The sequence below is a fragment of the Psittacula echo genome (genome assembly GCF_963264785.1).
Source record: "Psittacula echo genome assembly, chromosome: Z".
Classification (NCBI taxonomy): domain Eukaryota; kingdom Metazoa; phylum Chordata; class Aves; order Psittaciformes; family Psittacidae; genus Psittacula; species Psittacula echo.
In genome coordinates, this window is record NC_137742.1 from 81,630,766 (window position 1) to 81,655,421 (window position 24,656).

General features: G+C 37.1%; 1 protein-coding gene across 1 annotated transcript in view; it reads right to left on the reverse strand.

The window, feature by feature from the left end:
* Positions 1–24,656, reverse strand: part of MCTP1 (multiple C2 and transmembrane domain containing 1) — a gene marked incomplete at its 3' end in the record, with an annotated part of 278,893 nt that overhangs the window by 85,980 nt on the left and 168,257 nt on the right. The window contains 5 exon segments of the mRNA XM_080636973.1: positions 15,304–15,423; positions 17,261–17,335; positions 17,683–17,784; positions 18,163–18,265; positions 20,439–20,541. Coding sequence (XP_080493099.1) covers positions 15,304–15,423; positions 17,261–17,335; positions 17,683–17,784; positions 18,163–18,265; positions 20,439–20,541 — 503 coding nt within the window.

The following is a 24,656-nucleotide window of genomic DNA, read 5'->3' on the forward strand; positions in this document are numbered from 1 at the left end:
TTTGCTCTGAAATTAATATTTAATTAAGCTTAATTTACTTTATGCCTCCTATATAGTTGTCTAAATTATTTTAAGTTGCTTTTCCCTGATTAAACTTATTTAATAGTTCTCCCAATTTTTAATTGCATAAGAAAGCTCTGTGAGCAATGTTCATAGGTTGCTAGAGAAACATTAGTAAAGGGAAAAGTTCCTACTAGATTTTGCATTAGGCTAACTAAATTCTAAATCATATGCCCATATCTTTTTATTAATTACTTTACTTTGACAAACAAATGCATCACATATAATCTCATTTTGGTGTCTTATAACATGTTAGGTGCAAAAATAGTTTTCTTCCCCTATATTAGATTTTTCAATCCATAACCAGTATTAAATTCTTCCAAAAAGTGGAGACAGCACATGTTTGCAACACCCACCTAGTTTTACGATAGAAGAAAAACCATGGGTGGCTGATTACTGCAAAAATATTTCTGATAAGGAAAAAACATCAAAATAAATTAATCACATTCAAATATTGGTTTTGATTTTGCTGCATGCATATGTAACACATGCATTTCCAGCTTTCAACTGCTGTAACAGTATGTTCCTATTAGGAAAAATGCTATCACTTTTTTTCCTTTAAACTTTTCCTTGAAATATTCTCAAAGTTGTTCAGAACACCGATCATAACTTAAAAAAACAAAATAAAAAACATTTCCTTTATGAAAGTTTGATGACCTTTGACATCATTCACTATTTAGAAACCCATAAAAGAATAGATAACAAATATATGACTCACAAATTATCAATTATGAAAAATAATCTGGGGTAGAATGCTACACTAATGTAAAAAGATGGATTACTTGTCATAAAACAATAAAGTTTTTGTTTGTGAATCCAATATCTCATTCCTTTCCTTCGTGTTACAAAACTTAAAATGATTTTTAAACTGCATTAACTTAAAAAAATACAACTATCATAAAGGTGAGCACTGAAAATGCCCCCAGAAATACTCTGTCATTTTTTAACTGATTTATATTTGACTACCAGCCCTAAAAACCAAAAAGTCAGCAGACTAGATTCATCACAGAGCAAGTAGATGGTCCTGTACTTCAGAGATACAAGGGAGTGCTGGTTCTACCATGCAGACCTTGAAGCAGTCTCAAAGAAGTGCCGTATTTGTCATTGCCAGGCAGATGATGGAATTTAATTAGTCTATAAGCACATTTTAGAGCACAGACAGACTGTTTTAAAGCACTCCTTCTGCATTAGAATTCTTCAGGGGTTTTGGTTTACTTTGCTCTCTGTAAGTTGGAGGAGTGGAATATTCGTGGTTTTAATATAAAAACTGTGAGAAAGAGTGGATGCCTGCAGAAAACAGAATAAATACCAACCCTGGAGCACCACAGTGCACTGTCATCAGCTGTCGAGAGGTTACCTACGAAAAGCCCTGGCCAGCAATGCAGCAGAGGATTCATTACACTGACTGGCAAATGACAGGACTGCTCAAATCAGGAGATAAACTGAGATGTGTTTTATTTCCATCCAGAAATCACAAACTCTCTGCTCAGCTTTTTGCCTTCCCTGCAAAGCGTTTGTGGCATGACATTGAGAGAAACATAGCAGCAGGAATGCTACCCATGTTTATCAAAATAACTGCTACGACTCTCAGCTCTAGTTTAATCTGTGACTGCCTTTTCACAGACACATTTTGCTCTGCCTGCGTCAGAATCCACAGTCATGTTTGGTCCGATCAAGTGAAGGCACCTGATTTAAAACACCGCCAGCTACAGCTCTTAACTATCTCACACTGTGAGAAACAGTTGAATGATTTAATTAAAATAATTTAATTTAAATTAGGCGCATTAGACATTGTAACTAAAGGAGCAGAGGGGTGAGTGTGGTGATCCAGAGGCAATGAAGCATACCAACCAGAGATTCCCAGATTCAGATCCGGGGTCAGATATGCACTCCTGGCTCCCAGCTTTGGCTGCGAGTGTGCCCGGAGGTGGCTGCCTCTGTTCTGGGGAGAATGCAGGGGCAGGGTTGTGTGTCGGGGAGATTAAATACATTGTCACTCACTAATGACAGCTGCCAGATGATTAGAAATCACATCAAGTTCTTAACTTTAACTTTGCTAATCAGCAAGATCAAACTCTTACAACTGGATTGCAATTTCTTCTATTGAAAAAAAAAGGAAAAAAGAGAAAGACTAAGAAGGAGTTTGCATTTTTACTACCTAATCAGGATGTAAGGCAGCGAACAAGCACACAGTTGTAAAAATAAACTTTGATGGAATAAAATACTTGACTGATTTTTGACCAGCTTCAATAGGACAATTTGCAAAGGCTGTTTTCCTATGCAAGCAAGACAAAGGCTTTAAACAATTAATATAATTTCAGTATCAAATGCTGACCATCAAGAATAAATCAAGAAGATGGAAATTTTATTTAAGCATTTTGACATCATATTCCTCAAGGAAGTGGAACTTGAGAACAGCAAAGCTGTGCTACATTTACTGGGAGAAAGAAAAAAAAAAATTAACTTTGCAGAAAAAGATCTGAATAGCCTTTACCATGACCTACTTTACCTATTGGGTCAGCTGTTGGTCAAGGCAAAATATCTACATTCACTTTCCAGATACTTTTTTCCTCCATATTCTCCACATAGACAGAAAGCTTACTTCTTCAATACTACTTTTAAAGCAAATTCAAAGCAGACGGTTAATGGCAAGGCCACAATGATTTATTATATTTTTAACCTGTGACTCTGATAAGGCTGCTTTCAGAAATGTAATGGTTACCCAAGCCTTTTATGGGTTTAACAAGCCCTTACTTCTGCCCCCTCTTCCAAACAATGCAGACTCTATTTGCACCCATGTGGTACTAAATTACAGATAAAGTTACAGCAAAGTTGTTTTCTCAAAAAAGCAGCGAGGCCTAACATCCCTTGAGTAATAACAGCCCTGTCTTTCATTCAGAACTAGAACTGGAGTAATTTTCCCCCAGAAACAAACATTTCTCCCCGCCACAATGGAGCCGTTCTTTCTGGTTTGCAGGTGCTCAGGTGGCAGCAGGGGGATATCTGACCCGGCAGGGCCACCCTGCTGTGGTCGGTCATGCCAGTGGTCTAGTGCACCTATGAACTGGGTTAGTGGAGGCCACTGCGGCTGCTATGCCAGGACACACGCTTGAGTGCATCAAGAGTTATAGAGATGGGTCTTGGTCATACTAATTGAATCGAGGTAGCTAATGAAACAAAGCAGCCTTGAAACAATTGAAGCAGCCTTGCAACAAACCAAAAATACCTTTGAAAGTTAAAAAAACCACACAACCCACACACAAAGTGATTCTTGTCTGTAGAAGGAATACCGACACAATAATGACCTACCAGCACTCCAAAGTCACTTTCCAAATGCTTTAGCTAATAGACTGTGATGAATAAATAACTTTTTAATGATAAATGAATAAATACCTTTTCAATGAGTTTCACCAGTGTTGCACCAGGGAAGCTTAATATCTAGCATTAAAAACACTATTTAGATTGATGCAAATCTGTAATGCTACAAAGATAGCAATGATGATATAATGACCTACCAGCACTCCAAAGTCACTTTCCAAATGCTTTAGCTAATAGACTGTGATGAATAAATAACTTTTTAATGATAAATGAATAAATACCTTTTCAATGAGTTTCACCAGTGTTGCACCAGGGAAGCTTAATATCTAGCATTAAAAACACTATTTAGATTGATGCAAATCTGTAATGCTACAAAGATAGCAACATAATACAGAAAAAAGCTCAAACAAGAGGTTTCATCAGTTACCTCTTCTTTAAAATAAATTACTCAAAAATGTCTCTATGTTTACTTGTGGTACCATTCCTAAAAGATGAAAATCAAGCATATTTAGGGAATAAGCACTAAGTGCCTTATGCTGTTAATCATTATCTTGGGAAAATTATATTGTGTTTTATATACTAATACAACGACATTTTTATTAACTCACAATCCCTCTGCTAACAGTGGTGCTTTAAAACACTAATTATTAAGATGGCAGCAAATATTGAAAATACCTACTTTCAAAGTTTTCAGTCACATTAAAGAGATACAGTATCTGCTGGTACTGGAGGTTCTTTAAGGGAAAATGGGATATTTTATAATGAGGAGAAAAAACAAAACCTCTTTCTTTATTAAGGAAAACATGCTTAAATAATCATTAACACTATCCCTTAAAATATCAACTATTCATCTTCAAAGGAATTAGATTATTTTAGTTACTATTAATACACTTTTCCTGGAAATTGAAGAATGTGCCATTGGAAAATAGAGTTTTGAATATGTGCACCTGAGATATTTTTTCTCTCCCATATAGATTGAGAACAGACATATCATACAGGCTGACTTCATTAAGATGAGAGTAGTCCAGAAAGGAGCATTTGAAGCTAAACAGACAGTACGTACTCATATACTTAAAAATTGCAGAGCAATACAAGGAAATAGTAAAACTTCATGCATTAGTCCTGCCAGAGCTAATACTAAAGTAGAGATTTACCTTCAGGTTAATATGTTTACCCCTCAAATTATGATTTACAGGAGACATACTGAGTGCAGAGATATACATTAATACTGGCTTGATTTTTTTTCAATAGTAAGTTTACTCAAATATACAGTGACACTTCCTGTAGCAAAAATGCAAAATATGTACTCAGTATATCAAAACAGAATTAATTTTGTCCATTTGTAAGCATTTCTTTGCTACTTTTTTATTTTTTTAATCAGGTTAGGAGGTGTCTGTCTCTTGTACATTAATGAGCAGCGTCTGCTTACAGAGGCCAGTGAATTAGAACTGGAATACAGGCACGTCTAATCACAGCTTCTACATGACTGTGGAGAGAAAATCATGTCTCCTATTCAGCTGGTGCTGCATGCTAATTGCCCAAGAAGTTCCAATTGCATAGTACCAGTTTTAACAGATAATGTCGCAGAGCTAACAAATAGTTGCGAGAGCAGCGGTCAATCTCAAATAAACAAGACTAAATTACGCCAATTTTTTGCTTTTGCAAATCAGTGGGTTCTTCTTAGGATACTTGTATCTCTGGAAAGCAGTTGGTTTCTTGTAACTTCAGAGCTATAGGAACTGTGTGGATGTTATTCGTGGAAATGTACAAATTCCAAAGATCTGCCATGCAACTCTAAGTCCATTCAGTAACAGCTACAGCCATTTGGCTTACAGTTACTGATTTATTTTTCTTCTTCAGTAACAATTCTGGTCACAACATTCGTAACTCTCCTGGATAATTGTTAATACTTTTTCTGGAATAAATAAAATCCGCCAGTGAAACCAAAATAAATTATGCTTTTTAAAATAAGTCTCCTTGTTTACTGAAAGTAATAGATTCTGTGATATAAACAACTATTATTTTTCTTTTGAAAATTAAATGATTAAAGTAAATAATATATTAAAAAAAAAAAAAAAAAAAAAAAAAAAGAGATGCTGTTTTTACCAAACAAATGGCTAGGAGATTCACAGGCTTTTTATTTCAAGGTCAACTGAAATTCTCCTCTCCTGCGGAAGCTGAATTACTAAAGAGTGACACTTGGTACAAATTTAACATTCTATCCACACTCTGAGTGTTTCATGTATTAGAAGACTACCTAAACAACATTGTTTCCTGCATAAATACTTAACTAAAAGGATCTTCAAGGTAGTTTTTGTTCCTCTTTATATTGCTGTCACCTGCATAAAAAGTTAATGTGCAAGACAGGCCACTGCAAACACCCAACTTTTACATGGCTAAGGCTATGTGAGGATTTCTTCACAACTTTGAAGCCATTATTTTGGCCTTTAATTAAGAAATTTAAGTAAACATTCTCCCTAGATAATGGTTTGCTCAAAGTAAATTTTTCATACTCTGCCACAAGCAAGTTTCCCCAACTGTGTCAATAAGCAGTTTTCCTAGTTTAGCTGTGTCCTGGGTTCAGCAGCAGCAGTCACTTTTTCTCCTTCTTAGTAGTTGGTGCAGTGCTGTGTTTTTGACTTTCAGCCTGGGAATAGTACTGATAAAATTGATGTTTTCAGTTGCTGGTCCGAATGTTTACTCTGACCAAGGACTTTGTGAGTCTTATGCTCTGCCAGGGAGGGGGGAAGCCGGAAGGAAGCAGGGACAGGACACCTGACCCAAGCTAGCCAAAGAGGCATTCCATACCACAGCACGTCATGCCCAGGGATATAACTGGAAGTTACCTGGAAGGGCACGGGCTGCTCAGTTGGACTCGTTTTTGGCAGATGGTATCGTGTTGTCTTCCCTTGTTATTTCTCTTATCATTATTATTATTGGTGGTAGCAGTAGTGATTTGTGTTATACCTTAGTTACTGGACTGTTTTCATCTCAACTCGTGGGAGTTACATTCTTTCGATTCTCCTCTCCATCCCTCCGGGGGTGGGGGGGAGTAGAAACTGCATGGCTGACTTGCCCAGTGGCTTAAACCATGACAAGCTGTAAATGCCCATTTCCTTCCTAGGACTTTCCTACATGAATTTGAGTAGAGCTCAGGAGAAAAAAAAAGCTTCTTGCACCAGAAGTGCACCTCAAGCTGAGGAAGAAGGCAGAGGGGCCACAAGAAAGAGGCAGCAGAATGACACAGTTGATTTCCACTTCAATTTCCTGCTGTCCAGACAGGGAACAGACTGATCATTCATTCTCCCTGCCAGTTCTGGTGGTTTTGGACACCATCACAAGCAGCATTCCTACCTGCCAGTGATTCCCAAGCAGTAATCAAGCTTTCAAACATTCTCTGGTCCAAGCCAGACAATTTTGGAATTGGAAGCATGAAGCACCTCTTTTTGGCCAAAAATGCAAGATAAAGCTGTGTGTGGCAGATAGTCCCTTTTTACAGAAAAGGGACAAAATTTTTCATATAACTTTGGAAACAGCTTCGTAAGGGTGTTTTTCTTTACTTAGAAGGCTTTACTTACAACACCTATAAAATCAGTTGCTGTCAGTCATACAGCATGTGTGGCACCAGTGGAAACTAAGTATGCTCTAAGCCTTTTTCTTATATCAATGCTCTGGATTTCAGATTCTCCAATCAAAACTGAAATTATAAAATTGCATGTCAAACAATATCAGCAGGACAAATATTTTTAGGACAAATATTTGAAATATTACAAAATTACTGTAAGTGTTTTCATGCCAGTAAAATTCAGCATATTGGAAACTGCTTCTTCCACCCAGGCACAGATGATTATAGTATCACTTACCATCTACACACCTATTAAAGAAGTGACTACTCTATAGGGATGAGCACACTGAAGATTTCTTAAGAACATTAGAAAGAAACCAGTATGTTAATTTCTGAACAGGATGTCCTTTCTGCTTCTGTGCTTGATTTTCCTTACTTGGGCTTTTCCTCACTAGCATGCAACATATCTTATTGCTGCTTTCTTTACTAGACACCTCTTTTGCAAAACATTGCATTACCTATTGAACAGCCCAGTAAAATCTGTGTCCCCCATACTTCTTTCACTTCAAAGGAAACCATTATAATACCTACCACTGCTGAAATAAAAAGGAAGCAAAACACTCTTTTTAACATGATTTTATAATGTGTTCATTTTCATGTCACTCACAACTAAAAGATGAAAAAGTAAGGTACTCTATAATCCACCCATGTGTATTATTTAAGTAATTAAAGTCTAAATGGCCAAGATTTCCTTCAATGACTGTTAAAGAGCAACCCAGGGAACACAAGGATGAAAGGATACACAACTACTTCCTCCTTAGAACAGCATTACTAAATAATTATCCAAATTTAATATCAGTGCTATCTTGAATGTTTTATATCCTGAAGAGTTTTGTGCACTCAAGAGGAAAGTCAAGCAAGAATACTTGATGAAGTACAACCCCTTTCTGGATATGTAACCATGCTGGGTTCAATGCAACCACCCTGCAACATTTCCAGTGACACCAGGCAGCTGGGAATTGCCTTGCACGATTTGCATTACGGAAAACGTACTTCAAAGCACGACTGCAACTCATGTGAACTGGCTGCCTGGACTTCAAGTCACTTCACTGCCTTAAAAGGAAATCTAAGCTCTGATAATCAAAAACTTTCAGTGCAAAGTTTCAGTTTTCTAAGAAGGGAGAAGAGGAAAATAGATGGGAAGAATGGCCTAGTAGTGAAATGAAAAGTCCAAGACTTGGGATACTGATGCTCTAGTCTGCTGTGTATTTCCTGTTTGAGAAATCATAAAACAAGGAAGGTGTTTCCCCACACTGCACAGCTAGTTCTGAGATGGAACACTTTATGATCATGAATAATTTAGAATGGAATATAGGTAAGTACCTAAAATAAATATAAAGGTAAAATAAATACCCAAGGGAGCAATTAAAGTGCCTGAAGCCTGAGCTGGTGTTGCTTTAGACACCATAGGGTGGGTACCCAAGTTACCTGGATGGTGATGGTTGAAGTGACACAGAACCTAAGACAGACACATGCCCCCTGAAACAGCAGCTGGGTAGTGCACAGGATGCTCGAGGTTACTGAAAACAGCACCAAGTCTGCACTTAGGCAATGAATCACACCATTAAACTGGTTTAGCAAGTATTACATTCACTCCATGAAGGAAGTGAAATGAAGGTGATTTAAAAAAAAAAAACGAAAGTAAAATAATGAGAAAATTTACATATAGAAATATTACCCAGTCTTTCTCTGTACCACATTTACAAACACACAATGTTTCAAACACAAACATAGATTGATGACACCAAGCATCATTCTAAACTAGCATCATTCCTCAGTTTTAAAGATAAGTACAGAGGGTTTTTTTAATCACTGCTGCTGCTGGTATGTTCTTTAGTTATGACTGGTTAATGGATTTCAGGATTTCAATGGTCAGATATACCAGGATCCACTCTTTTTTTTTCTTCCCTATCCCACTTTCTAAAACCTGGCCCACAGTATAGCTAAGTGCTTCAGAGAGCTCAAATCCCACTGTATTTTTGCAGCAGTCTCACATTAGTTCTTCTGATCTATAGAAATCAGGAAAGAGGAAACAGGATTTGGATCACTTTTCTTTTTGTCTGCTTTACTTCTGCAGGAAAAAAAACAACCAAACAAGCAAAAGCACAGCAGTCTGGTCTACTTCATTTTCCTTCTTGCTGGTGAAGATACAGATGATAAAAGCTCAAAGACTCTTACACATGTGTGCAGCCCTCATCAGAAATGAATCTTGTATCTGGCCTTGCCACTGCCATGTCACTTTACCTCTAAAAATCTCCCCTTGGAGAACAGGCAGTTTTGACAGCAACAGGAATTTTTGGAAAGGCTTTTTCAGAATGCATTGCGTTTTTTGCAACTACCTCACCAGCATTTCTTCCAATTTCAAATTCTAGACAAGAGGTGGCAAAGACAACCTGATGGTCCACTTAACACCAGGTTCAGTAAAAAGCAATTTGAAGGTGTTTGCTTTGTGTCCTCAATAATGGTATCAACAGTGGCAAAATATATGCACTCTCAAATATATCCGCAAAATTCTGATTCTCCTACAGTGTGGAAAATAAAGGTAAATATCTAGTAGGTAACACAAGCGCATTCCCACTCCTGATGGCACCCACACTCCCAAAACATAATCTGCCCTTCAGCTTTGAGTGAAAGTTGCTTCTGAAATGCACATTAGTGATCACCTTCCTTTTTTACTAGGGAAAAGCTAAGTAAGTTGACCAAATTACTGTCTTATTTCCTGCTACAGCCCAGCTCTGCTTTTCTCCTGTTTCCTTCTCAGTTTCAATTAATTAGCATCACACCACCACAACGAAATGGTGTATGTGCAAGAGAACTGACGCTTGCTAGGTACACTATTATGTCATTTTCATGCACAATTCTGTAATATTAGAAGATAAAGCCAAGTTAAGTTAGACCTGACAAATGACCTGGATGCAGGGCAAGTCATTTTCTCAATATTTCAGTCTGAGAAAGGCGAGTATTTTCTGTGTGCATACACACATATAGAAAGATTCTAAGGAATATGAAGAGGAACAGGAGAATATGTTCATAAGAAGATCTAATTTGAGGATGCATTGAAAAGCATGCATGTGATCAGGGCAGGGTACTCTGCTTCCAAATGAGAAAGGAAACAAGTTTATTTTATAAGTAACAGTTAAATGTTCAAGCAGGTAATTAAAGTGCTTTAGTGAGACCATTTTGGGATACCAAATACTTTGAAAATTATATATTCCCTCATATTTCATGTTCAATGTTCCTGTAAGTAAAATATGTGGTTCCCTTTAGTTAATCAGTTATGAATTGTACTTTAAAGGCAAGGGGACATTTTTGATAATGCACATATTAAACTTTTCATTAAACTACCAAATTTAAATTCTACCTTTTTGTGCACTCTGACATTTTTGTCTGGCATTTTCATTAATTTTGCGACATACATAAATGTAGCTGAAATGTTAACTGATCAATACTTTGTCTCTTTCATGTAGCACTACAGCAAAGCTCCCCAAGGACCATGCAGCAGTACAGAAATTAAATGTGTAAAATACCAAATGTTAATGTTAAACACAGCAGCACTTACTGTATAACGACTGAAAAGGCTAAAAGAATTCCAAATGGACAGATGGTAGCACAAATTATCTACAATCACATTTAAAGATTAAAGTTTGTCCCGTAAAATAATTCATTGACTCAAGTTGAAGTGTGTCCTTTTACTGATAGCTCAGTTGTCCAATTATTTTTGTGCTCATTACAGTGAGAAATGACAGTATTGGAAAAATAGTGTGCATACTTTTTTTCCCCCTACATTGCACCCACTGACATCTGCAAGAACACAAATGTCTGGTCAAGAAGCTGATGGAAATTAGGCCCAATTTAGCAGACATTTGAGAGCCCACGGTAGATTAAAGAAAAAACATCCCCTTTTCCATACTCTAATAAAGTTCTTCAGCCTGACACATATCATATTAATTACTGAATTAAAAATATATAAAAATCAACTGCTAAATTATCCAAAGGTCTGTTTAAATACAGAAAATCAATCATACAAATTTACAGTGAAGGCTCTCTCTACTTATACCATTGTTTTCCATTGCATTTAGTTTCTTGAGAAGCACTAACACAGGCATGTAACATATTCTTATCAGCCACTAGACATAACAGGGCTATAAGTAATATAATAAAGCTGTTCTGGAACTCAAACACTAATTTAACATTGTTGCTATAGACTTATTTAACAGGAAATAAATATGAATAAACTGTGGAAAATATATAACCTTCTGATGGTTCAAATCCAAAGCCATATTCTAGCCAGAGCACTCTATGTTTCATGAGCTATTTACAAATATCTTTGAATATCCAAAAAATAACAAATAATATGTCACAGTTAGATTGGCATAAGAATACAAAAAATATTTCTGGGTAGGAATTATTGTTTTGCTCTGAATTACTGCAGCACAGAAAAAAAAAGTGGAGTCAAAACCTTAAGTCATTCAGACAAAATCCCCAGTGATGAAGATAAAATTATGGAGTTCAACAGAAACAGGTAAAACATTGTTTAGTTGAGGAAGTGCATTATCTGGAGCACTAAAAATGTAACTTCTAGGTTTCTGTACTTCTAGGTACATCATGTGAAAAACTAGTCATTGAGCTGGTGCATTTGAAGACATTCGAGAAAGAACCGTTGTCCCAAATAACATAATGGTTTGAGACAGCTGAGCTCTGGAGTATAAATAACCAGCAAGCCCCTTCAATGAACACATATAGTCTTGACGACCACCACTGTGACTCTCCAAGGAGAATGACATTAAAAAGAGCTGCAGTGAACACCTCAGCGTGCGAAGAGCATAAAGCAGATAACTGCAGCATGTTATAGAGTCACCATATTAATGGAGGCTTTATGTGGGTTTCGAAGAAAAGTCCACCTTTCCAGATCTCTCTTATTATTTACAACTATATTTCTAAAAGCTCAACTAGTCTGCCAGAATTTCCTCCCCTGTGGTCTACTGTATCAGTAGCCCCATCAGAAAGCAAAGACCTGGGGAGAGATATGAGACAAGGGTACCTGTAATTGTAATGACAGGAACTTGGGACAATGGGAGATCTGAAAAATCAACCCTCACACATGTAACTTATGTGAAATGGCTGTAAATCTGTATCGGAATGTTATCGATCAAGGTATATCTTCAAATCCAACAGGAAAGAAAAAATGGTTAGTTTAAAAGTTTACTTCTCGTACATTATTTATTAGTCTGAATACAGAGTTGGAATGCTCCAAACCAGCCTATTTCTCATCTGCTTCCTGGCACTGTTATTTCACTGTGATATTCTCTAACCTCTGGGAAATGACTTCAAGAGGAGATACAATTTGTATAGTAGTGAAGAGATAAAAATGATACGTATAGGTACAGGTTTTTTTAACAGATTCTATTAAATTGAAGTGTAATCTTAATGCAAGCATAATTCAGCATCACACATGCAAGTGGACCACTCTCAAGATTTTTTAAGGGCCTACGGTAGCTTTGAATCTTCAGAAACTATCTAAATTCCAAAGCTTATGGTCATGATAGAAGTTCACACAGATTTGACTTGCCTAGCAAAATCTTATCCATTTTTGCCCCACAGAGGGATGTTTTGATCTTTGGGGAGAATAACACGAGGTTGAAAAGCACAGGATGCACTTTAGATGCAGAGCAGGAACACATCTGTTAAGTCTCAGCACTGATGTAGATGTAATATATCCATAACTACCACAACCACCACATAGCAAAACAAATCCTAAAAGGAAAATAAGAAGAGCAGGCTTTTAATATATATATATTTATAAATTATAAATATATATATAAAAATAAAACCAGGAACTAGTTTCTACCGCAATATGCTAACTACAGCTCTCCCTGCTCAAATTTGTGGTTTACATATTTCCAACTACTTATTATTCCCCTCTACTCTACCCTGGTGAGACCGCATCTGGAATATTGTGTTCAGTTCTGGGCCCCTCAGTTCAAGAAGGACAGGGACCTGCTGGAGAGAGTCCAGCGCAGGGCAACTAAGATGATTAAGGGAGTGGAGCATCTCCCTTATGAGGAAAGGCTGAGGGAGCTGGGTCTCTATAGTTTGGAGAAGAGGAGACTGCGGGGTGACCTTATTAGTGTATATAAATATATAAAGGGGGAGTGTCACGACGATGGAGCCAGGCTCTTCTCGGTGACAACCAATGGTAAGACAAGGGGTAGTGGGCTCAAACTGGAATACAAGAGGTTCCACTTAAATTTGAGAAGAAACTTCTTCTCAGTGAGGGTAACAGAACACTGGAACAGGCTGCCCAGGGAGGTTGTGGAGTCTCCTTCTCTGGAGACAATCAAAACTCGCCTGGACACCTTCCTGTGTAACCTCATCTAGGTGTTCCTGCTCCGGCAGGGGGATTGGACTAGATGATCTTTTGAGGTCCCTTCCAATTCCTGATATTCTGTATGATTCTGTGATTCTGTGATTAGGACACCAAATTTCTGTTATGATTGGAAACAATTATAACTTGACAGCAACACAACTTTTTCTATGGCCACAGGACTGCACCATGAGAAAGAAAGAATTTCACTAGCCTCAAAGACTAAGATGTCTTTCTACTTCTCTTTCTTCTACAAAGAAGAAGTGGGTTTTCCATATCCATATTAAAATCCGACTTAGACACATTCATACTCACTAACAGGAACAGTAATAGCAACACGAACATTTAAATTTTAAGTAGAGACCTGCATTTTCCTATGAAATTTTGATCACTTTAAACTGAAATTATAATTTTTCTAAAGTAAACAGTAGCAAGTTGTTTGGATTTTGCACGTATTATAGTTACTACAGACATCAGTAAAAGTATAAAACCCCTGAGTGCTTCAACAGCAGACATATCTCTTCTACTCCTGATGAACACTGCAACCAAGGACTGGCAGTGTGCTGCCATCCTTTCACAGGTTGGATGGTGCTTTGAGCAACCTGGTCTAGTGGAAGGTGTTCCTGACCATAGCAGGGGGTTGGAGCTAGAAGATCTTTAAAGTTCCTTCCAGCCCAAACCATTCTATGGTGATGACAGGCTACAGTGGAGTTTAACAAGTCCTGCAGTACAAACGGAGTCCTCCTAAAAGAAACTTCCTGTAAATCAGCTAAATTTAGTGACACACCAAAGTATGCCATTTTACTGCTCCAGCACAGCCAGTTCCACTGCCTGGTTTGCTTTCTCCAGATTTGAGGTATCTGAGCTTCAGGCACCCAACCTAGGAGCACTGTCACCAGATTCCCTTTATATTATCCAAAGCAACACCAAACCCATGTTCATATTCATGGTGAAGAGGCTCATAATGTCAGTATTAAGCCAACTTAATAAATTTAGATATTCCAGAAACTGTGCCCATGCATACATGTTTACTGTTGGCAAAAACAAACAGAAAAACAAACAAACAAACAAACAAACGCAAAACCAAATAAAAAAACAGGGACTTTGGTCTTGTTCGTAGTTCATATGATTTATGAAAGTTAAAATATATTCATTTGGGAAACAGACTTTAACCTGCAATGAGGCTTGGAATTTTTTAAATTTAACAGAAAAATAAAGGTTAATATTAGTGAAGCTAATGGTTATGGAGAAATAGTTTCATTTAAATCACTAAAAATGAATTCACTGAAAACTACTATGATCAGAGCTTGATGACTACAAGATACTAATTTGTTTGCATTAATGATTTTAAAGTTGGTTTTGTTCTATTTTGGGGTGGTATTTTTGTTTTGTTGTTTGGTTTTTGTTTGCTGTTATTTTTTAACCAAGATCACTTAATCTTAGACAGGAAGTGACTGTTTGGGTCCAGAGTTTTGTACTTCTAGAAAAGTTAAAAGCATAACATATATTGATATGCAGAGGGTAAAATAACACTAAGTTTACATTCTTGATATGTAAAAGAATCCATGAAATATACAAAACAAATCTTAAGAGTAAATATGTGACATACAACGGGGCCACACAAAATTTAATGGAGGCAATGTGTGAGAAGCTCAAGAATGTCATCCATAGTTCATGGACTGTATTTTGAGTTCTATCAATCTGCTATTAGTACAATTATAAATCTTAAAAAATCCAACTTTCTATCTTGTTTGTGTGACATTTTAAACTTAAAAATTTTAAAAAAAAGTGAATAAACATGACTTGAGGTATCTTCATCATGCAAAGTTTAAAACAAATAAATAAATAACACCCCACCATGTCAACACTGTATTATTTCTCAGTCTAGAACACAAATACACCAGGGTCATTAACAATAATGTAAAGAAGATCATACCAAAAAAGCAGTGAGACTTCTTGAGGGAGAATCCCAGTCAAAGCAACTGCTAATGTAGTAGGCGGCATTAATGAGCACGATGACGCAACGCTTCATCCGGATAAAGTTTCTTAAAAGTAGCTATTGAAAAGATGAAGGAATGAAAATGTTTCAAAACCCAAAAGCTTCAAAAGAGGCTGACACATAATATTGTCATTCTTAGTTTGGGTGAAGAATGAGAAAAAACACTAGCTCACAAACTGAGAAGGATAGTTTAAAATCTGAGAGTCTTGTAAGAGGGAGAATTTGTTAGTTGTGTCAATTGATATTTGTTGAATTAAATTCTGACAAGTTGTTGTTTAGTTTTAAAAACTTCATAAATTATTTTGATATTAAGATTTTACTATGCAGGCAAGACTTTCTCCATTCTCAGGTACTCCAGCAAATGTTAGCCTTTTTGAATAAAAAGATGCTGCAGGACACTAACTTGAAACTGAGTAGACTTACTGCTCTAATCTAATTAAGATCACATGCACCTTTTACATTCATTTTTCCTTCATTTTTATCAAATTTGTCTGCTGTGATGAAAATTTTGGCCACATGGTTGTAAGTATCTATCAAAGTAACTTCACTCACATACATTCAGTCTATAAAGATGAGACATAACAATGGCAGGTTTTAATTCAGGAAGATACACTTAAATCATCTAAAATTGCATTACACTTGACAAAAAAAAAAAAAAAGTGAACAAACCAGGGAATGATTTGTGTAGTGAATAGCACAGAAAATGCTAGTTATGTAAGACATGCTCACCCTTGGAAAATGTGGATGCTTTAAAATACAACCACATCAGTTATACATAAAGATTCTTTTTTTTTTTTTTTTTCACCCTCACCCGAAGTGGTATTGTGGTGGGGTATCCCATTCAAGTTAATCAAAAAATCCCAATCAACTGGAAGTAGGTATCTAAAGCTTATTCTTCCTGCCATCTGCAAAAATCACAATGCCATTTTCTGTTATGAAAATGGGGAGAAGAATGAGTCTTGAATAAGAGGTCTTGCTGCTTCTTTGCCGGAACAAACAGTACAAAATGCAGCTTTAGTAACTGCATTACTCACAACACTAATGAAAGAAATATTTTTCCTCTTGAAATCTTCTTTAATGAAATGCATAATAAATATAAATAAAATACATAAATCACGTAAAATAATCCAGCAGATAATTTAAATTGCGCTCAAGTCTACTAGGTTTCAGCAAAATAAAAAACAGTTCTGAGACCTTTGCCTTTTTCACTGCAAACAACAAGAATCTCACTCCCAAAGCCCAATGAAAAGCTCAGTTCTCTTCATATAAAATGCATCATTTGTGGAACATATAAACCTTATTCAAAAGTAGTTCAAGTAGAGAAAAAGATGTGTTAAATATATGTTACCAAAACATTAGAACTGTGTGTAGCAAAAATACACAGGGAAAAAAAAAAGAAAAAAAGGTGCAGACGTGATTTCTGCCCATTCTGTGATTTCCTACCCACAGGACTCTTCAAAGTAATAAAGACTTTTAGTCTGCTTTCACCATTGATTCAAGCCTTACTCAACTAACTTATTTAAAAATTGGCTAAAAGAATGCTGAAAGGCTCTCTACCCTGCAACAAATGAAGATCTTTTGGGTCAAGGTTAACAGCAAAAATTTATGCAAGACTTAGTTTACATGCACCTGTGCTATAATCTGATATGTGTGGAACCTGATGGTTTCAACTGTGTTCTTATTCAGGTATTTCATGGAAATTAAGCTTTAATTTATAGAGGAGACACAATAAACCCATGTATTTTGTTTCTGCCTTTTCCAGCCTATCATATTCTTTTGTAAACAGGTAATGAAAATGTTATTCTTTACCCTCAGCAGTATGATACCAGATATTTGGATGTGCACACTTGATATTAAGGCTTTCAGAAAGGATTAGTGTTTTCTTGCTCTTTACCTGTTTAGACAGTCTGTTTTCCTCTTCAATGTACTTCACTTCTTTGGGCATTAAGGTTCGTATGCTGGCTTTCACCTACACATTAAAATGTGTGTCAGTTTTTCAAGCTCACCCGCTCCTTATTAGTAACACATGCTTCAATTTGCAAAACCCACCAAGTTTCAAAGTCATGGCTGCCAAGCCTGTAAGCGACATGTAAGTGCACAGAGGCATGGGCTGCCGCTCCATAAGCTCACAGCAACATCAGCAGCAGCAGCAACAAAAAGAGTGGGTGTGCCAGGCAGTGGCGGAAGAGTATTCTGTAGTATACATCAAGGTTTAGAGAAAATGAGGAATGACAGAAATTCTCTACAAATCAGGAACAAAAGCTTTCATGAAACTGAACTCTTTAGCAGTACAAAAAAGCCAAAGTTAAGACTTACAGCATTAAAAATCACATCTATTTCAAGATAGATGACCCCCTTTGTTGGCCCTGTCAGCTGCTTGTTTTTCAAGACGTAGGCTTTCTGTTCACCATTTTGAATCTGCAGGAAAAGGACATGACAGCCGTCTGTCTCGCGGTCTCTGCTGAATACACCCCCCCGGCGACCCCTGACCCTCAGCTGCTGAAACTGACAGAGAACCCAAAACAACTGTGGCAAGTCTGACAAGTACCTGTTCATTACCAGCACCGAGTCTGTCAGGAAAAATTAACTATCATGGGATTCAACATGGCCGTGAATTGAGTATGTTAAAATTTTAGTGTTCTTATTACAGACCTTGGTTGAGAAATGACAGACATGAAGCTGCATTTTTTTCTTTCTTTTTTCTTTTTTTTTTCTTTTTTTTTTTTTTTTTTAATTCCTCCCCCCTCACTTCAGCAGGAAAAATTCGGAGTGGTATGTCAGGTGAATGGAACTTACAGACAGCAATGGTATAGCAACTTTGCCTAGAAAGTCAGCACTGCGATCGCGGTCTTCATCGTAAACTGTCACTTCAAGCACGGAGTGGATGTCTTTAATATTGCTACAAAGGGAGAAGCAGACACAGAAGAGTGAAGTCATCTACACGAGCGAGTACCAAGGACAAAAGCGTGAAAGGTTAGCAAAAGACATGTACCCATCTATTTTTCCAAGCCGTGGCAGAGAACAGAACTTAAGTACATGAAGCATCCCTCCATATAATCAAAATGCTTTCTGAGGGCTGCAGTGGTTGTGCTTGCTCTCTGTGAGGCTTTCTGGGCTGAAGTTTTCTGAAGGATGTTGCTTTAAATCCCCTACCTGGGGTTTTTGCTGTGTGAGCTGCAAGGACAGCCAGCCCAGCGCTGCGCAGCAGTGGGGATTTACAGCAGTGAGCAGCAGTACCAAGAGCCTTTAAAAACCTTTAACACTGCTATCCTTGCAGCAGTTCTCACTGCAAATACTGTGAAATCCATGGGTATGTCAACAGAAATAACCACGAGCCACACGAGCATACCTTAGCCCTGACAACAAGCTCTTTAATTCTGAAATCCTTGCTTAATTGTAGATATACAATGATCATTACAACAAATTGGGAGCAAGCAATATGAAATGCGTTTTTCAGCTACTACTGCTCTTTTTCCCTGCAAGTTATTAAACACTCCACCACCATGCACAAAAATTGTCATTGTACATTGTAAACTCTCAAGTGAAAAATTCACATTCATTATTCAGAGAAAAAAAACAACATAGAATTGTGTGAAAGAACTCTTCTTTGATCAAATGGCTGATCCAGGAATTACAAATTCAAGCAAAGCAGTTTAACTTCAGTAAGATCTACACCTCCAGATGCAACTGGATTGCTAGCCCAAAATTAATTAACAAATCTGAGGATAAATGAAATTATCAATGCAAATATACACAGAAGAGAGGTAAAAACTCTTCTTGAAGGCCTTTTGAGTTTTCCTACTTGATTAGTCTCTTGTCCCTACAAACCCAGCCAATTTCTTATGCAGAGAATACTGTCTGTGCAGAAGAGGTTTATTAGTTATTTGCTCTATTAGTAGGTAATTAAAAATAAATTAATGAAGAGTTTAATGTGGTTTTGTGGATATGTAAGTGAGGACAACGTTAATAAGCTAATGAAAAGTACAACTGTTGTGAGATTTTTTTCTTTTGTTCCCAGTTCATTACTGAGAACTCACTGCAGGGCAAAAAAAGCTACAGATGCCAAAAATAAGAATGATAAATATAGTAAAATTTAAAAAAAAAAAGAGAGATAGAAAATTAAAATCAGAACAAGGTTTCAGATCACGGGCAAAATACAGCCTTTTCATTTATGATAAAGTGAAGTAACTACACAAAGCTTATACTGGCTTTGCAGTGGATTCTGAGCTGATTTCAGTAGCAGAGAAACCTACAACTGACCAGTTTTCTACTCACTGGTGTCACATTGCAGCCAGAGAGAGAAAAGGAGGCAGGGAAAAAAGGCAACTCAGCAAGACAGATACAAGGAACATTTGTTTGTGGAAGACTTTTTTCTATTTTGCCAGAGCCTTTTGCTTCAAAAAACAGGATTAAAAAAAACCCCAATCCAACAAACCAACCAAACAAAAAAAAAAAAACAAGAAACCCCCAAACAACCATATCATGTCCCAGTAAACTAAATGCTTAAGACTGCATTTTACCCGATAGCTGCATTGTGCTGGTTTGATGCTACATGGTATTGTGAGAAATGCAGTTGGTAAATTAAAAAAATAAAAAAAAATAAAAAAAAAAAAGGAAAGTTTCTGGTCATAATTCAGGAAAGTATGAACATATTTATAAATATTTCTTTATGAAGTTACCTAATGTTTATTAAAGTTAACACCACATTTTAATGAAGGTCATAATCACAGTACCTTTTTTCCCACCCAAAACTTCAGGGCCAAACTCAGTGTGATGTATTTGGCCTTGAAAACTTCACCAAACCTGACAGGAATCTGGAGTGCTCAGCATTACTCACACCTGGTTTCCAAGAAACAGACCTTGCTTTTTTTACCTTTAAAATAGTAGCTCTTCTTTATTTTTGTTCATGTTCTTAATCCTCAAAAAAATTATTCAGCTGGTTAGTTTGGAAATACCAGTATGTCACTGCTTGCTTTCTTTAGAATCAGCAGTAGTTGTTTTTGACTCAAACATATATTCAATTGAAAACACCTCATCCCCCCACAAAGCACTCACAAAATCCAAACACCTACAATGTGAAGATTTTGTTCCATTCTGGATTGAGGTTCTTGTAGATGGTATGTGTCAGCAGTCTATCATTGTTCAATTCAACTACACAAAATGGGTCACTTTTACCTGTAAGAGAAAGTTTGGAACAAAATATATCAACTAAGAAAAACACCACGAGCAAGGTTTAGAAAACATAAGCTATGGGGTGTTTTGTTGATTTTGTTGTTGAGGGTTTTTGTTTTGTTTCATTTTGTTTTGTTTGTTTGTTTGGTTGTCTTTTTTATTTTATTTCATTTTTTCATTTTAAGTTTTTTTCCTAAGCTGCACTGTAATTTTTACAGGAATTAATTCAGGGAAAAGCCATGGTCTGCATTATGCTCAAGATGACTATAACAGGCTGTTCACCTCTGTATTCTATTAACATTCCTCACTGAAAGAACATCCTTTTTGTCCTAAAAAAAAAAAAACCCACCAGAAAATTATCCCCATACAGACTTTCTGATGAAAACCCAGTATGTACCTAAAAGGTGCTAAGCACCCTTCTGAGACAGCTAAGAGAACTTTACTTTAATGGTGCCAATTCTACATTGTCTGTCATGAAAACGTAATTAGAGCATTTTGATACGTAGAAATGTATTATTCCACATTATTTGTAATAACATAGCACCTACAATACTTATACAATGATTACTATGCCCTACATGTTCCATTTGAACAAATCCTTTAACCAAAATCAAAAAGCCTTAAAGACAGTCTCAGATAAAAGCCAAACACCAGAGAAAGTGGGCAAGTACAATTAAACAATGAGACAATACCAGCTGGAATGATAGGTTGTAGTCTCAGCACAGTAGAAGCTCAAAAGTGGTTGAGATTTTTGTATACATTAAAAGCACGACAAGGTAGCTTTGCATATATTTACAAGAAGGTCCCTCAGCACGAAAGCCACCACAGGAGAAAGTATGAAGATGCTGCTTTGAAAATATAATATATAGGTAATGGAAGCGGTATCCTAGATTGGATATGGAAATTGATTTTTATTTTTTTCAATGTAATAAAAAAAAAGAACGGGATAGCATGCATGTGTCTGTGTGTGCCCCAAATGTGAAATAAGCAGCTTATAGCCAATGACTGCAGGTGAGTAGTGCTGATACCAAGCAAAGAGCAAGAAAAGTCATCCCCACTGAGAGTTTTGGAGGAAGCCATGAAACTTATGCTAAGCTTTTTCCTAGATATCCATGAGGCCAAGGTTTGGAGAAGAAGGAAAGTAGATGCCTGAATCTCATATTTGAAAACAGATAGCTGGTGTAAAAAAGGAGCTCTCTGCAGAGGGAGGAAGCAAAAGAAGGGAAAATAAATATCTCCAGAGTTTCAGGGCAACCCTGAAGTCTTCTGGAAGGGGAAGAAGGTGTTGTGAAGAAGATCTGAGAAACAGCTATGAGGGAAGTAGCAGTTACAGAATCATGAGTGAGATGACCGTTACAATAGAGAGGCAATAAAGAGAAGAAATCACAGTGTGGAGTAAATTATTTAACTCATATTTCAAATTATGACAGTAGTGACAACCACTGTAAATGCTGCTCAAGACAGAGAGGGGCTATCCCCCTTATCTATTTTGATTTTCTCCAGTAATTGAAGAGAGCAACCTTTTCCCTTTGCACAGAAAACAAGTGTATGATTATTTTCATGTAAGGCTACAAACACGTAAGTTGAAAGCTGTAGGATAAATTGCTGCTCCCAGAACCCATGGGAACTTGGTCAGATGGAAATTAACAACTGAGTTAGATACTCCAGAGTGGCTCGTTCTTGTCTCTGGACTTTCGTTGGACAGGAAAGTGTTTGAAAGTTATTGAGTGTTGACACTGATCTTCCACAATCAAATCTGGCACACTAACCAATTGCATTTCAAAATTTGTTGTGCAATTTGTTGCCTTCAACAACTCTGTAATATTTTGTCATGCATTGTAAGAAGCCATAAATTGAATAGCTCAATGGGACTACATTAATGATATTAGGAACGCATGTAATTCGCTTCGTACCTTATACAAATGACAATGAAATCAATATTTAGACAAAGCCGTCCAGGGGTCACATCTCCCAAACTGCAATGTTGATTCAGACTACATCAGAGGTTAATTTGTATATTATTTACTTTAACGATAAAGAATAATTGTTTTAAAAATATTGAATATTATGGTTAGAGTTGATGTTTACCTTCTCTAGAAACCAATAAACTGCTGAATCTTTCCCATTAAACTTGAAAAGTGATCAATTATTACTCAGCAGAGATGGATGCATCACACATCTCAATGTTCTCCTACTTCATAGGCCTAAAAGGTAGCAGGAAACTTTAAAAAATTGTATTTATTTAAGTTCTTTAGGTTTCAGTATTTGAAAAAGAAAGACTCAGTTAAAATAACTGGGCAGAAGTGATAGAGCAGGCAAGCTAGGTAATACTACTTTATGTCCTTTTTTAAAGTATCATCAATCATATTTGCTTATGATGTTACAATGTTATATCTGCCTATTAATTGTATGCAGACACAGGAAAATGAACTGCAATGTCTTAAGGACACCTACAAATTAGTTAGTTTAACCATGACAAGTGCAAGGTTCTACACCTGGGTCAGAGCAATCCCAGGCACAGCTACAGGTTGGGCAAAGAAGAGATTCAGAGCAGCCCTGCAGAGAACGACTTGGGAGTGTTGATCGATGAGAAAATGAACATGAGAAGGCTGCAGTGTGTGCTTGCAGCCCAGAGAGCCAACCGTATCCTGGGCTGCATCAAAAGGAGAGTGACCAGCGGGTCGAAGGAGGTGATCCTGCCCTTCTACTCTGCTCTTGTGAGACCTCACTTGGAGTATTGTGTGCAGTTCGGCAGTCCTCAACATAAAAAGGACATGGAACTGTTGGAACAAGTCCAGAGGAGGGCCACGAGGATGATCAGGGGACTGGAGCACCTCCTGTATGGAGACAGGCTGAGAAAGTTGGGGCTGTTCAGCCTGGAGAAGAGAAGCTGCTTGGAGACCTCACAGCAGCCTTCCAGTATCTGAAGGAGGGCGATAGGGATGCTGGGGATGGACTATTCATCAGCGGCTGTAGTGATAGAACAGGAGTAACGGGTTCAAACTTAAAGAGGGGAAGTTTAGATCGGATATAAGGAAGAAATTCTTTGCTGTTAGGGTGGTGAGGCACTGGAATGGGTTGCCCAGGGAAGTTGTGAATGCTCCATCCCTGGCGGTGCTCAAGGCGAGGTTGGACGAAGCCTTCGCTGACATGGTTTAGTGTGAGATGCCCCTGCCCTTGGTGGGGGGTTGAAACTGAATGATCTTAAGGTCCTTTCCAACCCTAACTATTCTATGATTCTAAATAAACAGAAAGTATTTACTACATTCATTTATTTTCCGCATTCATTGACATGCACTTTTTCAATTATTCTCCTTTTAGATTTATATGGATATTAATCACAGAGGTCCCCAATCAAAACAAAGACAAATGATTTTCAGAAATGAAAAAAAAATCCCCCTCTCACATGCAACATTCAATGTCACCTCCCCCCTGTAACTTGAAAACAGTTTGAGAGCAAATTTGACAGAAAGAAATACTGTGAAAGTGAAAGAGGGAACGCCCAAATATCATGGTTGACAAGTAGAAGTTTTCCGGTTGTGAGCATCTCTGAAACAGAATACTGTTTTTGCCATACAAGGAAGCTATGAAATTTTCATCTGCAAAGCCCTTCACCATCGCCTATGGGCACTTCTTCAGTATGCTAAAACACTCATCACAACCAAGCTGGGTATCTGAAAAGCAACACACTTCACTGACATATGGTATGCGCAAACGTTATTTGGAAACCAACCCAAATAAGTGAACATGATCCAGAAAGACAAAGCCAGAGAAATGTACAAGTACTTGGTGAAACTCATATCCATCTGTCATCTTTAAAGTTCTCATTATTATAAAGGATAACTGCAATCTTAACTCTCACTGACAGCCATGGAAACTTGCCGCATTGCAGGAGTTTTCAAAATTATGGGATCATTCCCAATGAAAGACTTAAGAGAGCACTAAAACATTAAAAGACATCATCCTTAGGTCTCTTTGGTCTCTAGCAGGACCAAGGAGAATCTGGGAACTTACAACATATACTCATCACGGTACTATTCAAAATCAGGACTTTAAGTACAACACATATTCTAACCAAGACAGATAACTTTTGTCTTGTTAATGCAACTAGCAGTTTC